The sequence below is a fragment of the Hyla sarda genome, chromosome 8 (genome assembly GCF_029499605.1).
Source record: "Hyla sarda isolate aHylSar1 chromosome 8, aHylSar1.hap1, whole genome shotgun sequence".
Lineage (NCBI taxonomy): Eukaryota > Metazoa > Chordata > Amphibia > Anura > Hylidae > Hyla > Hyla sarda.
In genome coordinates this window covers 172884894-172910557 of record NC_079196.1, presented here as the reverse complement: position 1 = coordinate 172910557, position 25664 = coordinate 172884894, and the positions used below count along the sequence as shown (strand labels likewise).

The 25664-nt window shown below is 44.5% G+C and overlaps 1 protein-coding gene across 3 annotated transcripts in view; it reads left to right on the top strand.

Annotated features, from left to right (window-relative positions):
• Window positions 1-25664, top strand: part of DNAH3 (dynein axonemal heavy chain 3) — a 536740-nt gene that overhangs the window by 410804 nt on the left and 100272 nt on the right. For all 3 annotated transcript variants that reach the window (XM_056535450.1, XM_056535451.1, XM_056535449.1), the window contains exons 44-46: window positions 9212-9335; window positions 19271-19427; window positions 20301-20444. In XM_056535450.1, the coding sequence (XP_056391425.1) occupies window positions 9212-9335; window positions 19271-19427; window positions 20301-20444 (425 nt within the window). The remainder of the gene's footprint in view (window positions 1-9211; window positions 9336-19270; window positions 19428-20300; window positions 20445-25664) is intronic.

Genomic DNA, 25664 nt, shown 5'->3' with positions numbered 1-25664 from the left:
TGACCAGGTCGTAACCACTAGCAACGGCTCACCTCTCTGGCTGCTGAAGATAGGCGAGGTACAAAGGAGTAGGCAGAAGCAGAGTCGGACGTAGCAGAAGGTCGGGGGCAGGCGGCAAGGTTCGTAGTCAGGGGAGATAGCAGAAGTTCTGGTACACAGGCTTTAAACACACAAAACGCTTTCTCTAGGCACAAGTGCAACAAGATCCGGCCAGGAAGTGCAAGGGAGGAGGATAGATATAGTCAGGGACCAGGTGGGAGCCAATTAAGCTAATTGGGCCAGGCACCAATCATTGGTGCACTGGCCCTTTAAATCTCAGGGAGCTGGCGCGCGCGCGCCCTAGAGAGCGGAGCCGCGCGCGCCAGCACATGACAGCAGGAGACGGGAACGGGTAAGTGACCTGGGATGCGATTCGCGAGCGGGCGCGTCCCGCTGTGCGAATCGCATCCCCAACGGCCAGGACAGGGCAGCGCTCCCGGTCAGCGGGACCGACCGGGGCGCTGCGGAGAGAGAGGCGCCGTACGCGCTCCGGGGAGGAGCGGGGACCCGGAGCGCTAGGCGTAACAGTACTGGATAAAATAATTGGCATCCTTTCAAAATTGTGGAAAAATAAGATTGTTTCAAGCATGTGATGCTCCTTTAAACTCACCTGGGGCAAGTAACAGGTGTGGGCAATATAAAAATCACACCCAAAAGCAGATAAAAAGGAGAGACATTCTCTTTGCATTGTGTGTGCCACACTAAGCATGGACAACAAAAAGAGAAGAAGAGAACTGTCTGAGGACTTGAGAACCAAAATTGTGGAAAAATATCAACAATCTCAAGGTTACAAATTCATCTCCAGAGATCTAGATTTGCCTTTGAACACAGTGCGCAACATTGTCAAGAAGTTTGCAACCCATGGAACTGTAGCTAATCTCCCTGGGCGTGGACGAAAGAGAAAAATTGATGAAAGGTGTCAACAGAGGATAGTCCAGATGGTGGATAAGCAGCCCCAAACAAGTTCCAAAGATATTCAAGCTGTACTGCAGGCTCAGGGAGCATCAGTGTCAGTGCAAACTATCCGTCAACATTTAAATGAAATGAAACGTTATGGCAGGAGACCCAGGAGGATCCCACTGCTGACATAAAAAAGCAAGACTACATTTTGCCAAAATCCTTCTGGGAAAATGTCTTGTGGACAGATGAGACCAAGATACAGCTTTTGGTAAAACACATCATTCTACTCTTTACCGAAAATGGAATGAGGCCTACAAAGAAAAGAACACAGTACCTACAGTGAAATATGGTGGAGGTTCAATTATGTTTCGGGGTTGTATTGCTGCCTCCAGCACTGGGTGCCTTGAATGTGCGCAAGGCATCATGAAATCTGAGGATTACCAACGGATTTTGGGTGGCACTGCACAGCCCAATGTTAGAAAGCTGGGTTTGCATCCAATCTCTTGTTCTTCCAGCAGGACAATGACCCCAAACATATGTAAAAAGCACCCAGAAATGGATGGCAACAAAGTTCTGGAGAGTTCTGAAGTGGCCAGCAATGAGTCCAGATCTAAATCCCATTGAACACCTGTGGAGAGATCTTAAAATTGCTGTTGGGAAAAGGCGCCCTTCCAATAAGAGAGACCTGGAGCAGTTTGCAAAGGAAAAGTGGTCCAACATTCTGGCTGAGACATGTAAGAAGCTTATTGATGGTTATAGGAAGTGACTGATTTCAGTTATTTTTTCCAAAGGGTGTGCAACCAAATATTAAGTTAAGGGTGCCAATAATTTTGTCCAGCCCATTTTTGGAGTTTGGTGGGACATTTTGTCCAATTTGCTTTTGTCCTCCCTTTTTTGGTTTGGTTCCGATACACACAAAGGGAACAAACATGTGTATAGCAAAACATGTGTTACTGCAATCCTTTTCTGTGAGAAATACTTCACTTTCTAGAAAAATTTCAGGGATGCCAACATTTACAGCCATGACTCCTGATCAAGTCCTGATTTAGATAACCACACACAGCCGCCTTCTGTGTGTTACCAGAGAGCCACTGCTCTCACTCAGGGAGTCCACACTTGTGTGTCCATCGCAGTCCTTGCAGTGCCCGCCTGGCAATGGACATGGTTTTTCCCCTCTTACAGTCACTTCTGTCTAAAGGAGAGCCCTGATCACACTGTCTATCTTCCTTTTAAAGGGATACTCCACTCCACAACGTTCGGAACATTTAGTTCTGAACGATGGGAGCGGGCTTTGGGGGTCGCCACACCCTTTTGTGACCCCCCCCCCCCTTAATGCAAGTCTATGGGAGGGGGCGTGACGGCCGTCACACTAAATGTCTCGACTTTGGGGGGTGGAGTACACCTTTAACACCCTTCTCCTTTCTGCTTGGCTCATTAATCATGCAGCAGGTGGAAGACTCAGACTAGACTAGTGAGAAGCTTCCCGAGTGTCACAATATATATTATTTTCTCAATATGTGTACTAAAGAAATGTACACAGACTTTTCAGAGTATGTCACTATATTGCAGTACACGTTTATCAGAATGTGTCTGATTTTGTCTCAAATAGCAACCAATCACAGCTCATTTTGATACATGAATTCCGGCATGTTTTTGTCACAGACAGATTGATAGATCTGCACCATAATGTATGACTTATGTATATTGAGTCATAGTGTTTCAGTGATTAGTGCTGGGGTGATACATTTAGATCTGACCTAGAGGTATGTTCTCCCCATGCAAGGTTGGCATGTTATTAAAAGCAGAAAGGATCAGGTACTGTTTTGAACGGTAGCAGCAGGAGATTTGGGCGCAGATTGGGTTATTTCTAATTTTGGCAGCACCCACAAGGCATTTCTGATCCCCAGACATCTCCCATAAGCTTTAAAGGGGTACTACCATGCTGACAACTTAACCCCTTCATGACCCAGCCCATTTTCACCTTCATGACCTGGGCATTTTTTGAAAATCTGACCACTGTCACTTTAAACATTAATAACTCTGGAATGCTTTTACCTTTCATTCTGATTCCGAGATTGTTTTTTCGTGACATATTCTACTTTATGTTATCGGTAAAATTTCACTGATATTTGTATCCTTTCTTGGTAAAAAATCTAAAAAATTCATGAAAATTTAGAAAATTTTGCATTTTTCTAACTTTGAAAGTCTCTGCTTGAAAGGAAAATGGATATTCCAAATAAATTACATATTGATTCACATATACAATATGTCTACTTTGTGTTTGCATAAAAAAATTGACATGTTTTTACTTTTGGAGGGCACCAGAGGCTTCAAAGTTCCGCAGCAATTTTCCAATTTTTCTCAAGATTTCCAAAATCGTAATTTTTCAGGGCCCAGTTCAGGTTGGAAGTGGATTTTAAGGGTCTTCATATTAGAAATACCCCATAAATGACCCCATTATAAAAACTGCACCCCCCAAAGTATTCAAAATGACATTCAGTAAGTGTTTCACAGGAATAGCAGCAAAGTGAAGGAGAAAATTCTAAATCTTCATTTTTTACACTCGCATTTTCTTGTAGACCCAATTTTTGAATTTTTACAAGGGGTAAAAGGAGAGAAATCACCCTAAAATTGGTAACCCAATTTCTCTCGAGTAAGGAAATACCTCATATGCGTATGTAAAGTGTTCGGCGGGCGCAGTAGAGGGCTCAGAAGGGAAGGAGCGACAATGGGATTTTGGAGAGTGAGTTTTTCTGAAAGGGTTTTTGGGGGGCATGTCCCATTTAGGAAGCCCCTATGGTGCCAGAACAGTGGACCCCCCCCCCCACATGTGACCCCATTTTGGAAACTATACCCCTCATGGAATTTAATAAGGGGTGCAGTGAGCATTTACACCCCACTGGCGTTTGACAGATATTTGAAACAGTGGACTGTGCAAATCAAAAATTTTATTTTTCATTTTCACAGACCACTGTTCCAAAAATCTGTCATACACCAGTGGGGTGTAAATGCTCACTGCACCCCTTATTACATTCCGTGAGGGGTGTAGTTTCCAAAATGGGGTCACATATGGATATTTATTGTTTTGCGTTTGTCAGAACTGCTGTAACAATCAGCCACCCCTGTGCAAATCGCCTCAAATGTACATTGTGCACTCTCCCTTCTGGGCCTTGTTGTGCGCCCCCAGAGCACTTTGTGCCCACATATGGAGTATCTCCGTACTCGGGAGAAATTGCATTACAAATTTAGAGGGTCTTTTTTCCCTTTTACCTCTTGTGAAAATGAAAAGTATAGGGCAACACCAGCATGTCAGTGTAAAAAAAAATTTTTTTTTACACTAACATGCTGGTGTAGACCCCAACTTCACCTTTTCATAAGGGGTTAAAGAAGAAAAAGCCCCCCAAAATTTGTAAGGCAATTTCTCCCGAGTACGGCGATACCCCATATGTGTCCCAAAACTGTTGCCCTGAAATACGACAGGGTTCCAAAGTGAGAGAGCGCCATGCGCATTTGAGGCCTGAATTAGGGATTTGCATAGGGGTGGACATAGGGGTATTCTACGCCAGTGATTCCCAAACAGGGTGCCTCCAGCTGCTGCAAAACTCTCAGCATGCCTGGACAGTCAATGGCTGTCCGGCAATACTGGGAGTTATTATTTTGCAACAGCTGGAGGCTCCGTTTTGGAAACAGTAGCGTACCAGACGTTTTTCATTTTTTGGGGGGAGGGGGGCTGTGTAGGGGTATGTGTATATGTAGTGTTTTTTTACTTTTTATTTTAGGTTAGTGTTAGTGTAGTGTAGTGTTTTTAGGGTACAGTCACATGTGCAGAGGTTCACAGCAAGTTTGCCGCTGGAAGTTTGAGCTGCAGCGCAAAATTTGCGCCATCTCAAACTTGCAGCACTCACTGTAAACCTCCGCCCATGTGAGTGTACCCTGTACATTCACATTGGGGGGAGGGGGCAAACATCCAGCTGTTGCAAACTCCGAGCATGCCCTTTAGCTGTCCGTGCATGCTGGGAGTTGTAGTTTTGCAACAGCTGGAGGAACACTGGTTTGGAAACACTAAGTTAAGTAATAAACTTTCAAGTGTTTTGCAACCAAACTTAGTGTTTCCAAACCAGTGTGCCTCCAGCTGTTGCAAAACTACAACTCCCAGCATGCATGGTCTGTCAGTGCATGCTGGGAGTTATAGTTTTGCAAAAATTGCAACAGCTGGAGGCACTGAGGTAGGAAACGGACAATGTTTCCCAACTAGTGTGCCTCCAGTTGTTGCAAAACTACAACTCCCAGCATGCCCAGACTGCCCAGGCATGCTGGAAGTTGTAGTTCGGCAATATCTGAAGGATCAGATGTTGCCGAACTACAACTTCCAGCATGCTTGGGCAGTCTGGGCATGCTGGGAGTTGTAGTTTTGCAACATCTGGAGGTCCACAGTTTTGAGACCACTGTATAATGGTCTCCAATCTGTGCTCTTCCAGATGTTAGAGAACTACAACTCCCAGCATGCCTGGACAGACTGAGCATGCTGAGATTTGTAGTTTTGCAACATCTGGAAGAGCACAGATTGGAGACCATTATACAGTGGTCTCCAAGCTGTGGACCTCCAGATGTTGCAAAATTACAACTCCCAGCATGCCCAGAAAGCCAAAGGCTGTCTGGGCATGCTGGGAGTTGCAGTTTTGAAACTCTCAGAGGCAGCAGTGAGATCGCTTTACGGCGATCTCACTGCTGCCAATGAAGATGCCGCACTGCTGCCGGAAACTCACCTCCGGGACGCAGCGCAGCCAGGACCGCATGGAAGACGCCGGGACCGCTCGGGACACCGCTCCGACGGGTAAGTGATGCCGGGGGACGGGTCAGGGACACTTAGCAGAGCGGTGTGTGTCCCGATCCCCGTGATCGGGACTCACACACCGCGCTGCTAAGTATTTTCATAGCGAAACGCTGCTATCAGCTAGTCAGATTTGACCAGCTGATAGCAGCGATCGCTGGGGGGGTGGGGGATGAAACCCCCCGTGGTCGCACGGTAAGATGGCTGGCTATCAGTGATAGCCACCATCTTTCCGGGCGCTGCGGGATGCCGCGAGTAGCGGCAGTAATGTTCATGACATACCTGTATGTCATGGGTCAGGAACACCTTGCCACCCATGACGTACAGGTATGTCATAGGTCGGGAAGGGGTTAATCAACTGGTGCCAGAAAGTTAAACAGATTTGTAAATCTCTTCTATTAAAAAAATCTTAATCCTTCCAGTACTTTTTAGGGGCTGTATACTAAAGAGAAATCCCCCAAAAAATGAATTTCCTCTGATGCCATGACCACAGTGCTCTCTGCTGACCTCTGCTGTCCGTTTCAGGAAAATCCCCATAGCAAACATATGCTGCTCTGGACAGTTCCTAAAATGGACAGCAGAGGTAAGCAGAGAGCACTGAGGTCATGACATCAGAGGAAATGCATTTCTTTTTTGGATTTCTCTTTAGTATACAGACCCTAAAAAGTTTTCCACGTTAGTACCCCTTTAAAGGAAAACTGTCAGCCTGGTTACCCACACTAAACCTAATACACTGGGTTATAGTGTGGGTGAACAGGAGTTCAATGAGGTCATTTACTTAAATATGCCCAGTAAGTCCTGAGATATGTCCCCAGAAGATCCTCTGCTGAATTCAATAAATCACGCACAGGGGGCGGCGGGACTTTGTCTGCTTAATTTACATATTCATTGTCTGTGACTCCACATGCTAGTGAAGTGGAGTCACAGACAATGAATATGTAAATTGAGCAGGTGAAGCCCCGCCCCCCTGTGCACAATTTACTGAATTCAGTTGAGGATTTTCTGGGGACATATCTCAGGACCTACTGGGCATATTTAAGTAAATGACCACTCATTGAACTCCTGTTCACCCACACTATAACCCAGTGTATTAGGTTTAGTGTGGGTAACCAGGCTGACAGTTTTCCTTTAAAGGGGTACTCACGTGGAAAACTTTTTAGGGGCTGTATACTAAAGAGAAATCAAAAAAAGAAATGCATTTCCTCTGATGTCATGACCTCAGTGCTCTCTGCTGACCTCTGCTGTCCATTTTAGGAACTGTCCAGAGGAGCATATGTTTGCTATGGGGATTTTCCTGAAACGGACAGCAGAGGTCAGCAGAGAGCACTGTGGTCATGACATCAGAGGAAATGCATTTTTTTTGGGGATTTCTCTTTAGTATACAGACCCTAAAATGGATTAAGATTTTTTAATAGAAGAGATTTACAAATCTGTTTAACTTTCTGGCACCAGTTGATTAAGTTGTCAGCATGGTAGTACCCCTTTAAAGCTTATAGGAGATGTTTGGGGATCAGAAATGCCTTGTGGGTGCTGCCAAAATTAGAAATAACCCAATCCACGCCCAAATCTCCTGCTGCTACCGTTCAAAACAGTACCTGATCCTTTCTGCTTTTAATAACATGCCAACCTTGCATGGGGAGAACATACCTCTAGGTCAGATCTAAATGTAACACCCCAGCACTAATCAAACAGCCCTATGCTTGGATAATGTAGAGCAGTGGTCTCCAACATGTAGACCTCCAGATGTTGCAAAACTACAAATCCCAGCATGCCCGGACAGCCAACGGCTTTCCGGGCATGCTGGGAGTTGTAGTTTTGGAACATCTGGAGGTCCACAGGTTGAAGGCCACTGATTTAGAGCATACCTACCAGACCACCATGAGATCCCCAAGAGCTTTGGGCTCTGACATCTTTACATTCTTTTTCTTTAAAGGGGTTATCCAGGAAAAACTTTTTTTATATATCAACTGGCTCCAGAAAGTTAAACAGATTTGTAAATTACTTCTATTAAAAAATCTTAATCCTTTCAGTACTTATGAGCTGCTGAAGTTGAGTTGTTCTTTTCTGTCTAAGTGCTCTCAGATGACACCTGTCTCGGGAACCGCCCAGTTTAGAAGCAAATCCCCATAGCAAACCTCTTCTACTCTGCGCAGTTCCCGAGACAGACAGAGATGTCAGCAGAGAGCACTGTTGCCAGACAGAAAACCACAGCTCAACTTCAGCAGCTGATAATTATTGAAAGGATTAAAGGCGAACTCCGGAATATAAAAATTGTCCCCCATACTGCCAGAAGTTAAAAAAAAATTAATGTACATGTACATACCTTCCTTCGCTCCCGTGGGGCCTCCGGTAACCGGCTCCAGTCTCCGCCGTGATCCTCTTCCTGGTTGCTGGTGGTCGGCGAGTCATACTGCGCTCAGCCAATCACCGGCTGCAGTGAAGTCCCGACTCGGCCGGCGATAGGCTGAGCGGCAGTGTGAGAACGCTTCAGGACACAAAATTCTTCACTACACTGGCACCTGCTGCCGGGGCCGAATACGTCACACTGCCGCTCAGCCTATCGTTGGACTTCACTGCAGCCGGTGATTGGCTGAGCACATTATGACTCGCCGACCACCAGCAACCAGGAAGAGGATCATGGCTGAGACTGGAGCCGGTTACCGGAGGCCCGTGGGAGCCGAGGAAGGTATGTACATCTTTATTTTTTTTACTGCCGGCCGTATTTGGGACAATTTTTATATTCTGGCGTTCTCCTTTAAGATTTTTTTAATAGAAGATGTAATTTACATATCTGTATAACTTTCTGGAGCCAGTTGATATTTAAAAAAAAAAAGTTTTTTCCTGGAATACCCCTTTAACTTCTATTTTAGTAAAATGTTTTCAATATGATTCTTCTTAGAGACAAATTATTATTTATTTGTGTGTGACTGAACTGAGTCAACCAGCCTCACGATTTCTGCCATTTCTGATAAAAGAAAATGATGAACGCCATAAACATCATTGCAGCCAAAGTGACTCTCAGAAAGCTGCATAATGGATCGTGCTCTAGTATGGTTTATTCCATGAAATGGAAAAGGTCTAGCTGCTACAAAAGTTTCCTCATAAAAATGAATTGTTGTTTGATTAGAAATACATGACTGTGCAAGAATTAGTCACATTTATTCTATTCATATACATCACATTGCATTCACTGGGTAGAAGCAAACAATTATTCTTACACGTGTATTGTGTTTCTGTGTCTCTGATCTGTAAGAAAAGGGAAAACAAACCTGCATTCTATTCCTTCACCGGTGTGCTGTCAGGATTTATGCATTGCAGATACAGTAGATCGCTCCATACTGTAGGTTGTTCAGTGTACATGCTGTGTTATAGACGAATAGGTAGATTACTCCCTGTCAATCATCTTTCTTATTTGCAGTCTGTGACTTTTTTTTTTTGCAGGCCGCTTCACTCGACACTTGAATATAGTTTCTATTAACGCTTTTGATGATGAAACAATGACAAAAATATTTTGTTCCATATCAGACTGGCACTTTGGCAAAGGATTTGATATTTCATTCCTGAGGTATTTATATACATATATATATATAGAGAGAGAGAGAGAGAGAGAGAGAGAGAGAAAGAGTACTCTGTTTTACAGCATTAATGTTCAGCTTTTTGTGGACAGCTGTCCTAAGTAGGTGCATACCTGGAGGGCTAGTGGCTCATTGGCCCAAGTGTAGTTGGGTAGGCATATGGAGGGGCAGGTGCAGGTCTCTTGTGTTATCTTCACTTGTAGCACCCAAAGACATCCTACCTTCCCCTCTCCCCGTCTCTTTCCTGCCTGTACTGCTGTTAAAGGAGTACTCCCCTGAAAACATATTTTTCCCTATTGAAAGGATAGGGGATAAGATGTTAGATTGTGGGGTTCCAGCCGCTGGGGACTCCCGAGATCTCCGCTGCGGTGCCCATGTCATACGGTGTAGGGAGCGAACTTCGCTCCATTCCTGATGACTCGTGATGCCATCCGCCACGCCCCCTGCATTCACTTCTATGGGAGGAGGCGTGACTGCTATGTACTAGTAGTCTTACCCCCTCCCATAGACATGAATGAAGGGGGCGTGTTCCTGACGATGCCGCTGCCGGCCCGGAGATTGTGGGGGTCCCCAGCGGTGGACATCTTATCCCATATCCTTTGGATAGAGGATAAGATGTTTTCAACCCTTTTAAAGCTTGATACAGTAAACATCTCTGTCCAGTGTTTTCAGCAGGAAGGATAGGAGAGGAAGGGGGAGGCTGTGTGCAGACAGCAGCTCATGGAGAGTACAGCAGACTATGGCTACCTCTACACTGCTGTGTTGAGATCGAAGAGCTTTCTGTAGGTAAGATAAGTCCAATGAATTTGGAATGTCTTTAGACATATTCCCCTTAACACATTTTGTTGTGTTGCTGCTACAATAAGAAAAATAAATCCAAAGAAAGGGCAAAATAATACCAATATATTTCAAGTCGAGTGTGTTGGTAACTAACAAGAAATCCTATATACACACTAGAACACCAATTTTATACATAAGTAGTAAACTTTATTGAGAACATCATTTAATAAAAACAGTTAAAAAGGACAGTATAGCCAGACAAAAAGGAGTTGGTAAGGCAGGTAGTATATCATTAGTTAGTATAAATGCAAAAATGCAAAACATGACATAGTTATTCCTAACTAAAGAGTAGGGCCACCAGTATAACAAAAATATAAGTTACACATGACAGTCATGTAAAAATTGCAACGAAAAACAAAACTAACCTAAGTAAGGAGGTCAGTGAATAAGTAGCCTCCAGCGAGTGGTCAGGAGAAAGGGGAAAAGCAAATAATAGTGTGCAAATGGAGCACAGAATAGCAGCATTACCATGAAGCTTCCCCACTCACATAGCACAGGCTAGGAGACATAAACAGTGTACCTACCTACACAACACCAGTACCCCAGATAATACAATAAGAAAAAGGAAAGTTCTCTTAAATCATTTTGTACTCAGTAACCCATAATAAGAATGTGAATTAAAAAAAAAAGATTTTTACAAAATTTTACTCATTCTTAAAAAGGAAAAGCTAACATTTTGCATGGACATAAGTATTCATACCCTTTGCTATGACACTTGATTACCACAGGTGACTACGATCAAGGTGTCAATTTCAGCAATTTGGATTGGCTTTGGAAAGACACTGTCTTGTCTATATAAGGTCTCACAGCTGACACTGTATATCAGAGCAACAACCAAGCCATGAAGTGCTGCACTAAAAGTCCCTGGACAGTGGCCTCCATAATTTTTACATTGAAGATATTTGGAACAACAGGACTCTTCCTAGAGCTGTCCTCCACCAAACTAAATAATTGAGGGAGAAGGGCCTTAGTAAGAAAGGTTACCAAGAACCCAATGGTCACTCTCACTGAACTCCAAAGATCCTGAAGGTCAACCATCCCTGCAGCGCTCCACCAATCTCGGCTTTATTGCATACTGTCCAGAAAGATGTTTCTTCTCAGTAACAGACACATAAAAGCTGTCTAGAGTTTACAAAAAAAAAGCACCTAAAGGACTCAGACTGTGAAAAACTAAATTTTCTAGTCTGATGAAATCAAGAACAATGTACAAGATGACAGATGCTGAGGAGATATAAAAGCACCTAAGGGCCAAGCGCCGAGTCCTGGGAGTAATCCAAAGAAATACAAAATGGTGATTCCAGCTTCCAAAAATAGTAGAAAATTAAAATGGAAAACGTTAATCCATCATATTAAAATTAAAGGGAAAAAAGAAACCCCAAAAGACATGTCAATAAAAATGAAAGAATCATCAATGGTCCTCATCCAACCTGACAAAGCTTAAAGGGGTAAAACTATTTATTTATTTTTTTAAATCAACTGGTGCCATAAAGTTAAACAGATTTGTAAATTACTTCTATTTAGAAAATTCTTGATCCTTCCAGTACTTATCAGCTGCTGTATACTCGAGAGGAAGTGTTTATTTTTGAATTTATTTTCTGTCTGACCACAGCACTCTCTGCTGACACCTCTGTCTATGTCAGGAACTGTCCAGAGCAGGATAGGTTTGTTACGGGAATTTGCTCCTGCTCTAGACAGTTCCTGACATGGAGGTGTCAACAGAGGGCACTGTGGTCAGACAGAAAGAAAAAAAAGAACTTCCTGTGGAGCATACAGCAGCTGATAAGTGCTGGAAGGGTTAAGATTTTTAAATAGAAGTAATTTACAAATCTGTTTAACATTCTGGCACCAGTTGATTTAAAAAATATATATTTCTCTATCGGCTCCATTGGGGGACACAGACTCTGGGTATATGCTGCTGTCTCTAGGAGGCTTGACACTATGGTAACCAAAAAGTCGGCTCCTCCCAGCAGGATATATCCGCCTCCAGGCCACTGAGCAATTCAGTTTTTGCTTAGTGTCTTAAGGAGGTGGACACTGGTCTGGTGTTCTCCAGACCAGGTCTCATATTTTTTATTTTCTTAGGTTTAGGGAATGTGTTAGTTCTTTATTCCTTTTTATTTCTGTTTTCAGGTGGGGACTCAGGAACGCAATGTTCACTGTTTCCCCATTGCAAGAGGTGGCAGGCATCCTGTTAACCCCCTTTCGCCAACGGTCAGCACTTGGGGTTGTACCTCATGGGTCCGGGTCCCCCTACCTCCCTGTTCTCCTCGCTATGAGCTTGGCTTGCCACAGGTGAAAATGCTGACTGAAGGCTCATTCTGAAGACTTCTTTAGGTAAGTTCTTCAGCATGAGGTGAGTATCTTTCTCTCCCTAGGTCTTGCAACAGCTGGAGACCCCTGTTTTTGGCCCTATCCTGCAGAAGCTGGGGCTGGCCTTGAGATATCTTATTATTCCCTGCAGGGGGATTGTTTTTTATTATTGGGGGAGCAGTGGCTTCATACACAGTAAGGGGCACAGTAAGGGGGCACTTTATTGAAACAGTGTTTTATGTGCACGCGCCGCAGGCTTCTCCCTGCGGGCGGGTGCGCTTTTTACTTTCACTTTCGGCAGCCGCGGCTGCCGACGGCACTACGCCCGCTCCGTCCCCGGGCGCACAGGAACTTACTACAGGCAGCGTGTGCGCTCGGGGTTCGGAGCGGGCGCCATTACTGAGGAGTCCCACTGTATCCTTCGGCGGCCCAGCGGACAAGCGCCTCAGCAGCGCGAAATAGCCACCAATAAGCACTGTGCGCGCATTGGGGCCGTGCAGGGACCAATCACAGAGCTCCTTGCCCCTGACCCGGCCTCTTCCTCCTATTGGCCGGCGTCTTTTCTCTCTCCCCTCAGTGCGATGCGGAGTTCTCCTCACAGCAGCTGCCTTGGGACACAGACTTGGGTGACTGTTCATTTTTTTTGTCATGTCCGTGCCCAGAACTGTTCCTCCCTCTAAGCAAATATCGGGAATATTAGTTACCCATTACGCTTGTAAAAACTGCTCTGCAAAAATGCCAGGTTCTGCTGAACCCACTTGTTCTGCCTGCTCCACTGCTCCCCCAGACCCCCCTGCTATTTCTAACCCAGGTGCCCCTTCAGACCCCGTGGGTTTGGCCGCCCCTCCAGCCTGGGTTTCCTCCCTCTCCCAGTCTATATCCGACTTGGCACAGGTATCCCATTCTGTGGTGACTGCCTTGGAGAGGTCTACCCTTCACCGGCCCTCTAGAAGGTCCTGTTCCCCTTCTCCCTACGATTCGCATAAGCGTAATAGGGGTGTCTCCTCTGACTCATCCCTGGAGTCTTCTGGTAGACACGGCCGTTCCTCTCGCAGGTCTACCCCGACCACTTCTTCAGGCCACACGCGTCACTCTTCCAGAGGATGTTCCCGTGGTCACCACTCTGGCTCTCCTGAGCCACGTACCAGGTTGGAGTTTCCCTCTTCCAGGGCCGCCTCCACTCGTTCGCACTCTCCTGGAGAGCTAGCGGTCGAGGGTTCCGATTCGGCATCCGATTCGGAGGACCGTTCGGACTCAGTGGACAAGGTGAACTCATTGGTTATGGCCATAAGAGACACCTTTAACCTAGAGGACCCAGGAACTTCGGACGCTGCTCCATAAGTATCCTTTCATCGTGCCCGACCGGCACCCAAAGTGTTCAGCTCTCACGCTGAATTTGAGGCCATTCTAGAATCTGCCTGGAAGCACCCTGAGGAGAAGTTTCAGGGACTGAAGAAAGTCCAAGCGCGATATCTTTTCGCCAAGGAACTTGTCTCCAAGGTGACTTCTCCGTCGGTGGATCCTCTGGTTTCCCGCCTCTCTAAGGCTACTACCTTGCCGCTGGCGGATGCACCTGCCTTCAAGGATCCTGCAGACAAAAAGGTTGAATCCTTAGCGAAGTATGCTTTTGAAGCAGCGGGTTCTTCCCTGCTTTCTGCCTTCGCCTCCACCTGGGTGTCTAAGGCCCTTTCGGTTTGGCATTCCCAACTCCGTCAGGGCATTCATTCAGGTTCTCCCCCGGAAGAACTGTCTGCTCTGGCCCTCCAATATTCCAAAGCTGGAGATTTCCTGTGTTCTGCTTCCTTGCACTCAGCTCGCTGCGCTGCCTTTGCCACCGGTAATCTAGTGACTCTCTGTCGTTCCATTTGGCTTAAAACTTGGAACGCGGATGCTGCATCTAAGAAGTCTCTCACAGAGATTCCTTTTACTGGCTCCCGACTTTTTGGCAAGCGCCTGGATGAGATTATCTCTGAGGCGACCGGGGGCAAGAGCTCTTTATTACCTCAAAACAAGTCTAGCGCTTCTTTCCGCAGGAAGTCTTCTTCCTTTTGGTCCTTTCGGACGTCTGGCCCCTCTAAAGGGTCCAGCCAGGTGCCCCCACGGGACAAGAAGGTCCCCTTTTTCAAGGCGCGTCCCTCGTGGAAGTCGGACACCAACCATCCCGCACACCCACTTCTGCATGAAGGGACGCCCCCACCCGCAGTTTTTTCTTGGGTGGGAGGTCGCCTCTTGCTCTTTCGAGATGTTTGGACCAAGCACATTCCGGACTCCTGGGTCAGGGACGTGGTGTCCAACGGATAACGGATAGAATTTGCCTCCCTTCCGAGGGATCATTTTTTCCAGTCCCGTGCTCTCCAATCTCCCTCGCTTGCGAGGGAATTTCAGAAGGCTCTTCAGTCCCTTCTCGTCCAGGGTGTCATTGTCCCAGTTCCTTCAAGGGAACGCTTTCGGGGTTTTCATTCCAATCATTCATTCCAATCTTTTCGTGGTCCCCATCGTGGTCCAATCTTTTCGTGGTTCTGTGCGGCCAATCCTGGATCTCCAACGTCTCAACCAACATCTTCTGATCCGCCATTTCCGAATGGAATCTCTCCATTCGGTGGTGGCATCTATGGATCAAGGGAAGTTTCTTTCCTCGGTGGACATCAAGGATGCCTACTTCCACGTTCTAATTTTTCCCGAACACCAGCGGCACCTCCGCTTTGCGGTTCCGGAAGGTCATTATCAATTTGTTGCTCTCCCTTTCGGTCTGGCCACAGCGCCACGAGTCTTTACCAAGATTCTGGCGCCTGTGGTAGCTCTGTTACGGTCAAGAGGGGTCTCAGTGATACCCTACTTGGACGACCTCCTCATCAAGGCCTCCACCAGAGCCCAGGCTCTGGAGAATGTGAGCCTCACTCTTCAGACCTTACGTCGCTTCGGGTGGATGGTCAACCGAGACAAGTCAGTTCTCTCCCCCACCCAGTCTCTGGTCTTCTTGGGGCTTCAGTTCGACTCGGCCTCGGCTAGGATTCGCCTTCCGCCGGACAAACGTCTGGCCCTGTTGTCGGGAGTCCGCTCCCTCTGGATACCATCCTCGGTCACCATCCGTACTTGCATGGAAGTCCTGGGTCTGATGGTGGCAGTAAGGGAGGCTGTACCCTTTGCCCAGTTTCATTACCGTCCTCTTCAGCTGGCGATTCTTGCACGATGGGACAGGTTCCCTCTCTCTCTTTTGATCGCAAGATTGCTCTCCCTCTCCGGACCCGTCGGTCTCTGCGCTGGTGGCTCCGCTCCCCCTTTCTTCTTCAGGGGACTTTGTTCCCCCCTCTCCACTGCCGGGTGATCACGATGGATGCCAGCCTGTCGGGCTGGGGGGGTGTTTTCAGGGATCAGACGGTTCAAGGCCTCTGGCCTCCCCAAGAGGGCCTTCCTTCCATAAACATCCTGGAACTGAGGGCGATTTAACTTTGTCTGAAGCATTGGGAGTCCCTGCTTCAGGGCCAGCCTGTCCGTGTCCAGTCGGACAACGCCACAGCTGTGGCATACATCAATCGTCAGAGTGGCACTCGCAGCTCAGCGGCCATGTCCGAGGTGACAAAGATCCTCCTCTGGGCGGAACAAGTAGTTCCAGCCATTTCGGCGATCCACATTCCGGGAGTGCTCAACTGGGAAGCGGATTTCCTCAGTCGGTCCTCAGTCGACCCCGGAGAGTGGTCTCCTCTTCCGGAGGTGTTCGCGCAGATCTGTGACCTCTGGGGGTCCCCAGACATGGACCTCTTCGCGTCTCGACACAACTGGAAAATTCCGACGTTTGTGTCAAAGTCCAGGGACCCCCTGGCTCTAGCCGTGGATGCCCTAGTAATTCAGTGGTCGGGCTTTGTACTGCCCTACCTGTTCCCTCCTCTCCCCCTTCTTCCCAGGGTTCTGAGGAAGCTCAAGGCGGAAGGAGTCCCCGCCATTCTGGTGGCTCCAGACTGGCCTCATAGGGCATGGTACGCCGACGTGGTCTGGCTTCTGGATGACGTTCAGTCTTCCACTTCGTCCAGACCTACTGTCACAGGGTCCCCTTTGCCACCCCAATTTACAGTCGCTGCATTTGACAGCGTGGTGGTTGAGACCGCTGTTCTAAGGGCCCGCGGCTTCTCTTCCCAGGTAATTTGCACCATGCTCAGGGCTCGCAAGCCCTCCTCTGCAAAAATGTATCACTGTACCTGGCAGGCGGGTCGTTTTGGCCTTTGATCTCAATGAGGGCATCGTCCTTCCGTCCTTTTGTCCCGCTCCTTCTGATCCCAGGGAGCGCCTGCTCCACAAATTGGATGTGGTACGGGCTGTTCGGATTCTTTTTTCGTCCTTACAGAAGGTCATCGGAAGGGACAGCCTGCTTCCAAGGCCACCATTTCTAGGTGGATCCGATGTGCTATTTCGGAAGCTTACCGCTGCAAGGGGAAGATCCCACCCTTCAGGGTTTTGGCTCATTCCACCAGCTCTGTGGGAGCATCCTGGGCTCTCCGAAACAAGGCCTCGGCCTTGCAGATCTGTAAAGCGGCCACCTGGTCGTCTTTGCACCCTTTTTCGAGATTCTACCAGGTTCATACTTTCGCATCGGCTGATGCTAGTCTGGGCTGTAAAGTGTTGCAGGCGGCGGTGGTACAGCCAACTGCCTGACCTTTTTTCTCTGCCCACCCAAGGGACGGCTTTGGTACCTCCCAGAGTCTGTGTTCCCCAATGGAGCCGATAGAGAAAAGGTTTTTTCTTTCTCGAAGGATCCATTGGGGGACACAGCTCCCGCCCCTTTCTGGGGTTCCTTTTCGGTTATCTGTCCGAGGGAGTGTTCATTTATTTTATTATTTTATTCATTTATTTATTATTATTTATATTATTTTTTCTTCTATTTCTCGGACAGTTCATGGTTTTTTTCCTTGACCTGTCGGTCTCCTCCTATTGCTCTGAGACTAAACTGAATTGCTCAGTGGCCTGGAGGCGGGTATATCCTGCTGGGAGGAGCCAACTTTTTGGTTACCATAGTGTCAAGCCTCCTAGAGACAGCAGCATATACCCAGAGTCTGTGTCCCCCAATGGATCCTTCGAGAAAGAGATTTTACGGTAAGTCTAAAAAATCTCCTTATTTCACAAGAGTATCCTTTTAAGAGGAGAATGGCAGAAAATCCCGAAATCTAGGTGTGTAAATCTTTTGGCATCATGCTAAAGAAGACTGGAGGGGGGTTCAACTAAGTACAGAGTAAATGGTCTGATTACTTATGTGAATGCAATATTTAAGTTTTTCCTTTTGAATAAATTTGCAATGATCTCCAATATTCTGTTATCACTTTGTTTTGGATTATTAAGTGCAAGGCCACAATATTAACATCTTTCCAAATACACTGTATTAGTTGTGTGTTTATGTGTGTTCTATGTATGTGTGTTACATGTTTTGTTTGTATAGTGCATGGATGTGTGTGATATGTATTTGAGCGCAATGTCTTTATATATACGTGTAATGTGTATGTTTGCTGTTTATTTGTCCTAAGCATTTACTGTCAAAATCCACAAGTAATCCCTTCGCACATCAGGTACCTTGGTTTTAACTAGACACATTTATCTGTTTTATAACACAATCATCTCTCTTCTTGCCATAACAATTTTGGAAGGATTTTGCTTTGAAGCAGCTTGATTCTCTTATTTAGAAAAATCACAACTTATATTCAGGTTTAACACAATGACAGAAATTGGGTTATTACTACATTTAAACGCTATTGCTGTTATTAAAAGGAGATTATTTAATGCTCCACACAAGTTGAAGGCCCATAAACACCAGAAATTCCAATTTTTAGTTTTTCTTTTATTTTTAACAGAAAAGTTCTGAGCAATACTGTAGCCTGGAATTGGAAATTTCAGGACTCCCAGTCTTCAGTCTTTTAGCTGAATTGTCAGGAAATATGTTGCTCCCAACCAGTCTATCCCAGAATACTCTTGGTTTCCTGAAAGCTGAGATGGGGCCAGGCAAAACACTTTCCACTACCTTATCTTACTATTAGAAACATATTTTTGTAAAAACACTCTTTCTAGAGGTTGAGATAACCCATTTTGTAATTGGGGACCCACTAGATATCAGCTGATCATTGTGGGTCCAGAAGCCAAACCCACTGGCGAATGGCTGTTGTCTCAGAGGAATCTATAGGCAACCTACAGTAGCGATGTAGTACTACATAGTGTATATTTAGATTAATAGATGATCATGTAAATTCTCCAAAGCTTGAGACATTATTTACAGTAACTCACTGCTCTGGCTTATATAGGGTAGCCCGCTGTATGATGCCCATATGCCATAGTAGGGTTCATGAACAGAGGTTGTCCTAATGGCACAACCAGCTTTAAGGATACACAATGAGGGAGCTTTATCAAAACCAAAAAGTTGCTGAGTTGCCCCTAGCAACCAATCAGGTCGCTTCTCTCATTTTTCAGAGGCCTTTTCAAAAATAAAAGAAGCTATTTGATTGGTTGCTATGGGCAACTCAGCAACTTTTCCTCTGGACAGGTTTTGATAAATCTCCCCCAATGTGCTTCATAAATGACATAAGAAATTATAAAATCTTAAAACCCATAAAAGAGCCTTGAAACATGATTAGGGGCTGCCAGCTAGACCAGATTCTCCTTCAAAAGGAAGGAAACAATTGATTTGGTCTTCTAGCCCCTTGTCAGATCAGAGCATGGTGCTGTTCGGCTGGGTGAACAAACATGGGATACTGTTTAAGCATTATCGGTGGAGAATCTGATTTTGTAAGTTGTGTTTTAGATCTGGCAAACTGATGATACAAGCAACCATGGAAATTTACAAGACAGCTGTGGAAAAGTTCCTGCCAACGCCTTCCAAATCCCATTATGTTTTTAATTTGCGAGATTTCTCCCGGGTTGTACGTGGAGTCCTGCTGTGTCCTCACACTCATCTCCAGGTAATCCAGAGTAAATATTTTATGGTGTTGGTTAAACCATCACATGTGGAGCCCCTGAAAATAGTTTTCACTCTGATTCCTACCACAAAAAAGCTGTCCAAACCATAGAAGTGGGGCTTCAAGTCATCGGGCAGTCCTTGGTGGCTTTTTATTACCCCACTGACCCTAATTGATCAATTTCCCCCTATACACTAATAGGGAGAGACTGATCAGTTAGGGCCAATGGGGAGAAGCTGCAGGGCACCACCGTGATAACTGGGAGCCCTGTTCCCAGTTGACTTTATAACTAAGATTAATCTGAACTGCTGAAGCGTTTCAGAGGGAATTAAGCATCACTGTGGACCGGATGCCTGTAAGTGTCTCATACTGCTTGTGGTTTTTAAAAGACAAATCTAGTATGTAAAACTGCCCTCAAAGTGTGTCTGTTGTCTTGAGGAAACTCTGCTATAATTCTAATAACTCCATGATCCAAGAGGAATTGTGAATATAAAGAACAAACTTATGTTACTTCTTTCTTTTGGATCTGAGCGAAAATCTGCATTGGTGTTTTTCCAAAAGAAAGATGCTGTGTGTGAAACATTCTGAAAGCATTGCTGTTTTATTTTGGGGTAACCTGCGCCAGTTCCAATAACCCCAGGATTCCAGGAAAGTCTGATTAGGAATCACTGGTTTAAACCTACTATGTGTAAGTGCTGAATAGATAGATATCTGTAACAACTTGAAGATGTATAGAATATCCAGGTGAAATAACAGAAAAATATCAAATATTCATTAAACAAAAATCCTCAGGGTTTTTGCTGTCAGTCATAAAATAGCCATAAAAAAGTAATGAACTACTTAAATGAATTCTGATATCTTTTCGGTCTTTTCCAGGACAATGATAAATTAATCAGATTGTGGATACATGAAGTTTACCGTGTATTTTATGACCGCTTAATTGACCCAGAGGACAGGCAGACTTTCTTCGATATGGTCAAAGAGACAACATCCAATTGCTTTAAACAGAGTGTTGACAAGGTAGGATGTACAACATTCCATCGTAGGCTAACATAGTTACATTATTGGTATTAAGCAATATAGTTTATATGGGACAGTTTATGGGAAATGGATTAGAACATTTAAAATTGAAAAAAAAAATTGTTAGGCTTCTTTCACACTGCCGTCCTGGCAGTACAGCGGCAGTACAGGCAGTACAGCGGCCGTTATAAAATGTCCTGGAAGTACAGCGGCCGTTATAAAATGTCCTGGCAGTACAGCGGCCGTTATAAAATGTCCTGGCAGTACAGCGGCAGTACAGCGGTCTTTATAAAATGTCCTGGCAGTACAGCGGCCGTTATAAAATGTCCTGGCAGTACAGCGGCAGTACAGCGGTCTTTATAAAATGTCCTGGCAGTACAGCGGCCGTTATAAAATGAGGGGAGAATAGCAGGAGAAAAACTAGTGCATGTGCCCTCTTTTTCTCCCACTATAAAACAATGGCACCCGACGGACCCCGTTATAGTCAATGAGATCCATCGGGATCCGTTGTTGCCCGCTGTGTTCCCGACTTGATAACGGCCATTGAAGGCAGAAAAAAATAAACTAATGTCCGTTTTCGGACAGTCCACAACGGCAGTGTGAAAGAAGCCTTACCTATGTAGTTAATACCTTATACCTCCTTATTCATAAAAGTACCGAATTTGAGTGTGGTCTTTGTCTCCCGTTTGTCCAAGAGTCACATAACATTGTCAAAGACTGAATGCCCTTAGAGTCTTATATTCTTTTTAACCCCTTAGGGACTCAGCCTATTTTCACCTTAAAGCTTACCCGTCAGATCCAACAATCCCCTCCCTCAGTATGCTGTCTGCTCACATCTCCCCTAGCATTAGCAAAACTACAACTCCCAGCTTGTCCTCACTGACAGTAGCGGGAAACAAGCTGACAATGGGAGGAGCTGTCAATCAAGGAAGTGGGTCCATGACATAGGTGATGATGCATGGACACAGCAGAACTAGTATGTGTCCAAGCAGGCAGGGGGGGCAGTTGCTTGACCGGCTTTTTTAGTATGAAATACTGAAAATTTTCTAATGAAAGCAACTGCAAAACCAAAACTTGGTTTTACATGCATTACAACATATCAAAAGTTTTTGCTTTTTCCTTTTTTTCCTCCTTCCCTTCTAAAAATCATAATGCTTTCAATTTTGCACCTACAGACCCATATAAGGGCTTGTTTTTTGCTTCACCAATTGTACGTTGTAATGAAATGATTTATTTTATAATATAACCTGTGGCACCACAAAAAAAAAATATTTGTGGGGTGAAAAAAAAACGCCAATTTGTAAATTTTGGGGACTCCCGTTTCTACGCAGTGCACTTTTTGGTAAAAATGACACCTTATCTTTATTCTGTAGGTCTATACGGTTTCAAGGATAACCAATTTATATAGGTTTTATTTTATTTTAATACTTAAAAAAATTATAAACTACAGGCACCAAAATTAGTATGTTTAAAATTGGCCTCTTCTGACCCCTATAACTTTTAAATTTTTCCGTGTACGGGGCGGTATAAGGGCAAATTTTTTGCGCTGTCATCTGTAGTTTTTATTGGTGCCATTTTTGTTTTGATGGGACTTAATAGCTTTTTATTAATATTTTTATGGTGTGTGAAGTGACCAAAAATTGCACAATTTTGGATTTTGGTATTTTTTTTATTTACGTGTACTCCATCTACCGTATGGTTTAGATAACCTTATATTTTAATAGTTTGGACATTTACGCACGCGGCGGTACCACATGTGGTTATTTTTATTCTTTATTACATTATTTTATTTTAAAAATGGTAAAAGGGGGGTGATTTAAACTTTTAATAGGGAAGAGTTTAATTAACTTTCATTAAAAAATGTAAAAAAATTACACTTTTTTTTTAGCCCCTATAGGGGGCTAAAACATGCAATCTTCTGATTGCATACACTGATCAGTGTTATGCCATTGCAAAGCACTGATCAGTGTAACCGGCGATCTTCTGCTCTAGCCTGCTGCAGGCATGGAGCAGTAGATTACCGATCGGACGATGGAGAGGCAGGTGAGGACCTTCCCGTCCTGTAAGTTGATCGGGACATTGCGATTTTGTTGTGATAGTCCCGATCAGCTCCGCTTCGCTGCCTGGATTATTTTACTTTCGCTTTAGACGCCGTGATCAACTTTGATCATGGTGTCTAAAGGGTTAATGCCAGGGCTGTGAGTCTTGGCTGCCCGTAGCAACCGGGACTTACCGGGTTTAACCCGTTCTCTGCCGGTGAGAACGGTTTAAATCCATTAAACTGGACCAGGGCGTACAGGTTCGCCCTGAGTCCTTAAGGATCTGCGTCCCCAAGGGGTTTATGAAAGTCTACAGTCTATTTTTTGGAAGATCTGGTTAATAACATATATTCTGAAATTGGAAATTGCATGGCATGACTGCGGCCATGCAACATTTTCTCCTTTTCTACAGTCAGTCCACACCAAAAAGGCAAGTAGCTAGGAGGCTCCATAGGACTCACACTGCACTTAGCTTAAAGGACATCTGCAGCGTTATACAACTTATCCCCTATCCACAGGATAGGGGATAAGTGTTTGATCGCCCAAGGTCCGACCGCTGGGACCCCCTGCGATCTCCTGAATGGGGCTCCCGTATTAGTGCTCAGTGAGAGCGCTAATGCGCGTAGCATCCACGTAGAGAGGTTGACTGTTACACCCCCTCCCCACCCCCTCCCCATACAGTTCTATGGGAGAGGCAGGGAGGCACGAACACTGCTTCCCTGCCTCTCCCATAGAACTACATAGAGGAGGCGTGTCAGTATATGTAAAGCCCATTATGTGAAATGGGATTCTGCTGTTCCATTTACAGTTTCTGGAATTTCTGCTGCGGAAATTCTGCATTCCGTATTCCCCAAAATTTAAAGACCTGTCATTAAATTTTGTGGAATTGCGGGCAGAATCTCATTGAACTTAATTCCACAAAATGGCAGCTGCAAGCTTTTTAGAGCTGTATTTTTGCACAATTGCAGATATTCTGCCTTGTGAACATAGCCTTAGTGGGCTGTTCATTTAAAGCAAACCTGTCTGCAGAAAAATCTAAGTAAATAAACAAGTAGGCTATTTAGATAGGGCTAGTTATCAGGGCATACCTTTGTTATCTCTATAGTTCTTTCAATCCGAAAGATAAATGCCTTTTTGTTAATATGAAAATGCAGCACAATGACAAGAGCCCATGTAAGTCCAGAACATGTCCTCTTTATCTTATTTTTGTGCTTATTTAATCCTGAATGCACTGGGTCCTCTGAATTACACTGTATTAGATTTTCTAGTCTATTATTGTGTTGTGTAATTAAATTTTATATCAGAAGTGTTTTCAATTTAATTTATTCACCCTACTTTTTAGAAAAGCTAAGTACTTTAGCACAGTAGTATTTGTTTTTTGTTTTTTTTTTTTCATAACAGGCAATTTTCTAAGTGTTTATTTAATACCATTTTACAGAACACTTTATTAATTATGTATGTCATTAAAAAGACTTAAAGCGTACCTGTCATAGTACAGAAAAATCAAAAAGTGAAATGTTACTCAGTACCTAATCCTGATCATGTACATATTTTTCTTTGTCTAGGACCTATATATCCCTAAAAAATAGCATTTATATGTTGCTCACTTGCTTTGTTTTTTTTCCTTGTCGAGGGGGTGTGTCCATCTCTCTGCATCACTGTGATGACTCATCTACTCTGAGTCTGGGAGCAGCCTGGCAGTCTGCAAATCACTGCACAGTAGTTTTTTATGCATACGTTTTCTATCTGCTAATCAACATAGCTGTCACTATGTGTGTCATTCAGCTTTCACAGACTCCTGAATATCTGATCAGCTTCTTTGTCATTCAAGAGCCAGAGAAAACTTTGGCTGTTCAAGCATGCTGGGAGTTGTAGTTTTGCATTGCAACAGCTGGAGCTGCAGTGTTTGTAAAGCACTGTGTTAGAGCAGTGTTGCCGTTTAGCTGTTGCAAAACTACAACTCCCTGCATGCCCACACATCCTTTGTCTGTAGTTTTGCAAGAGATGGAGGCACACATCTTGACAATCCGCAGCTCCAAAACAAAGTTTTACAAAGATTGTATCCCAAGCTGTTGCAAAACTACAACTCCCATCATGGGCGTTGTAGTTTAGGAACAGCTGAAGGCTGTAGTTCAATGGTGATCTCCTATACTGGATAACAACACACTTTATGGCCGGTATCCAGTATGCTGCAAAATACAGAGTAGTCTGTCTGCATAAAGATAGATGACCCCTAGTGGCGGCTATTTTCATTTTAGATTTTTAGTAAAACTGATTTTTTTTTTTTAAATAAATGTATATTTCAAAAAATCATATCAGTAGTACAAAAAAACATAAAAAGCTTTTCATAATGACAGTGCCTCTTTAAATAAAATTAAGTGTGATTTAGGCAATGTGCATATTAATAAGTTAAGAATGCATAAATGGATTAAAGATATTTAATTATAAAGTATATTATACAGTGTAACATGTACAACTTTTTACTGTTGTGTTTTTGTTTATCAAGACCAAGAAAGCTAATAAGAATGATGATTTTGGTATCTTTTTTTATGTTGTCATTTTATACCTTTGAGCTAGTCTGTACTTTTCATTAAGTTACCCTAAAAATACTCTACCCTAAAAATAATCCATATTTACTGCTTCATCCTGTCTTTTTATTGATGTGCCCATTAGATACACTTAAGCATCTGGCCTAGTACAATTTTGTTGTCGCATGTTTGATGAATGCCTCATTAAAAAGTTTAGTGATCCTTAGCTAATGGTAAGGCTCCAGGGCCAATTGGCTATCCAGGTGAGTTCTATAAGCCCCGAGTAGATAAGATCACTCCTTCTTTGACAGCCTTCTTTAATATCAACCTACAGACAGGCCAGCTGTCCTCCGCAGCTAAAATGGCATATATAAAAGTTCTCCCCAAACCAGATAAAGAGCCCTTAGAGCCGGATCCTATAGGCCAATTTCCCTCATTAACCAGGATGTGAAGTTACTCTCCAAAATTTTGGCGGATAGGTTAGCACACTTCTTAAAACGAGATCAGCGGTCACCGATGTCCGGTGGAATTGGTTGCGACTGGTGTTGGACAGATTTGGGATTACGGGTCTCTACAGCTCCTTCATTTTGGGCCTATATGATGGTCTCACAGCCAAATTTATACTCCAGGTATCCTTTCCTTGTCTCTTCCGC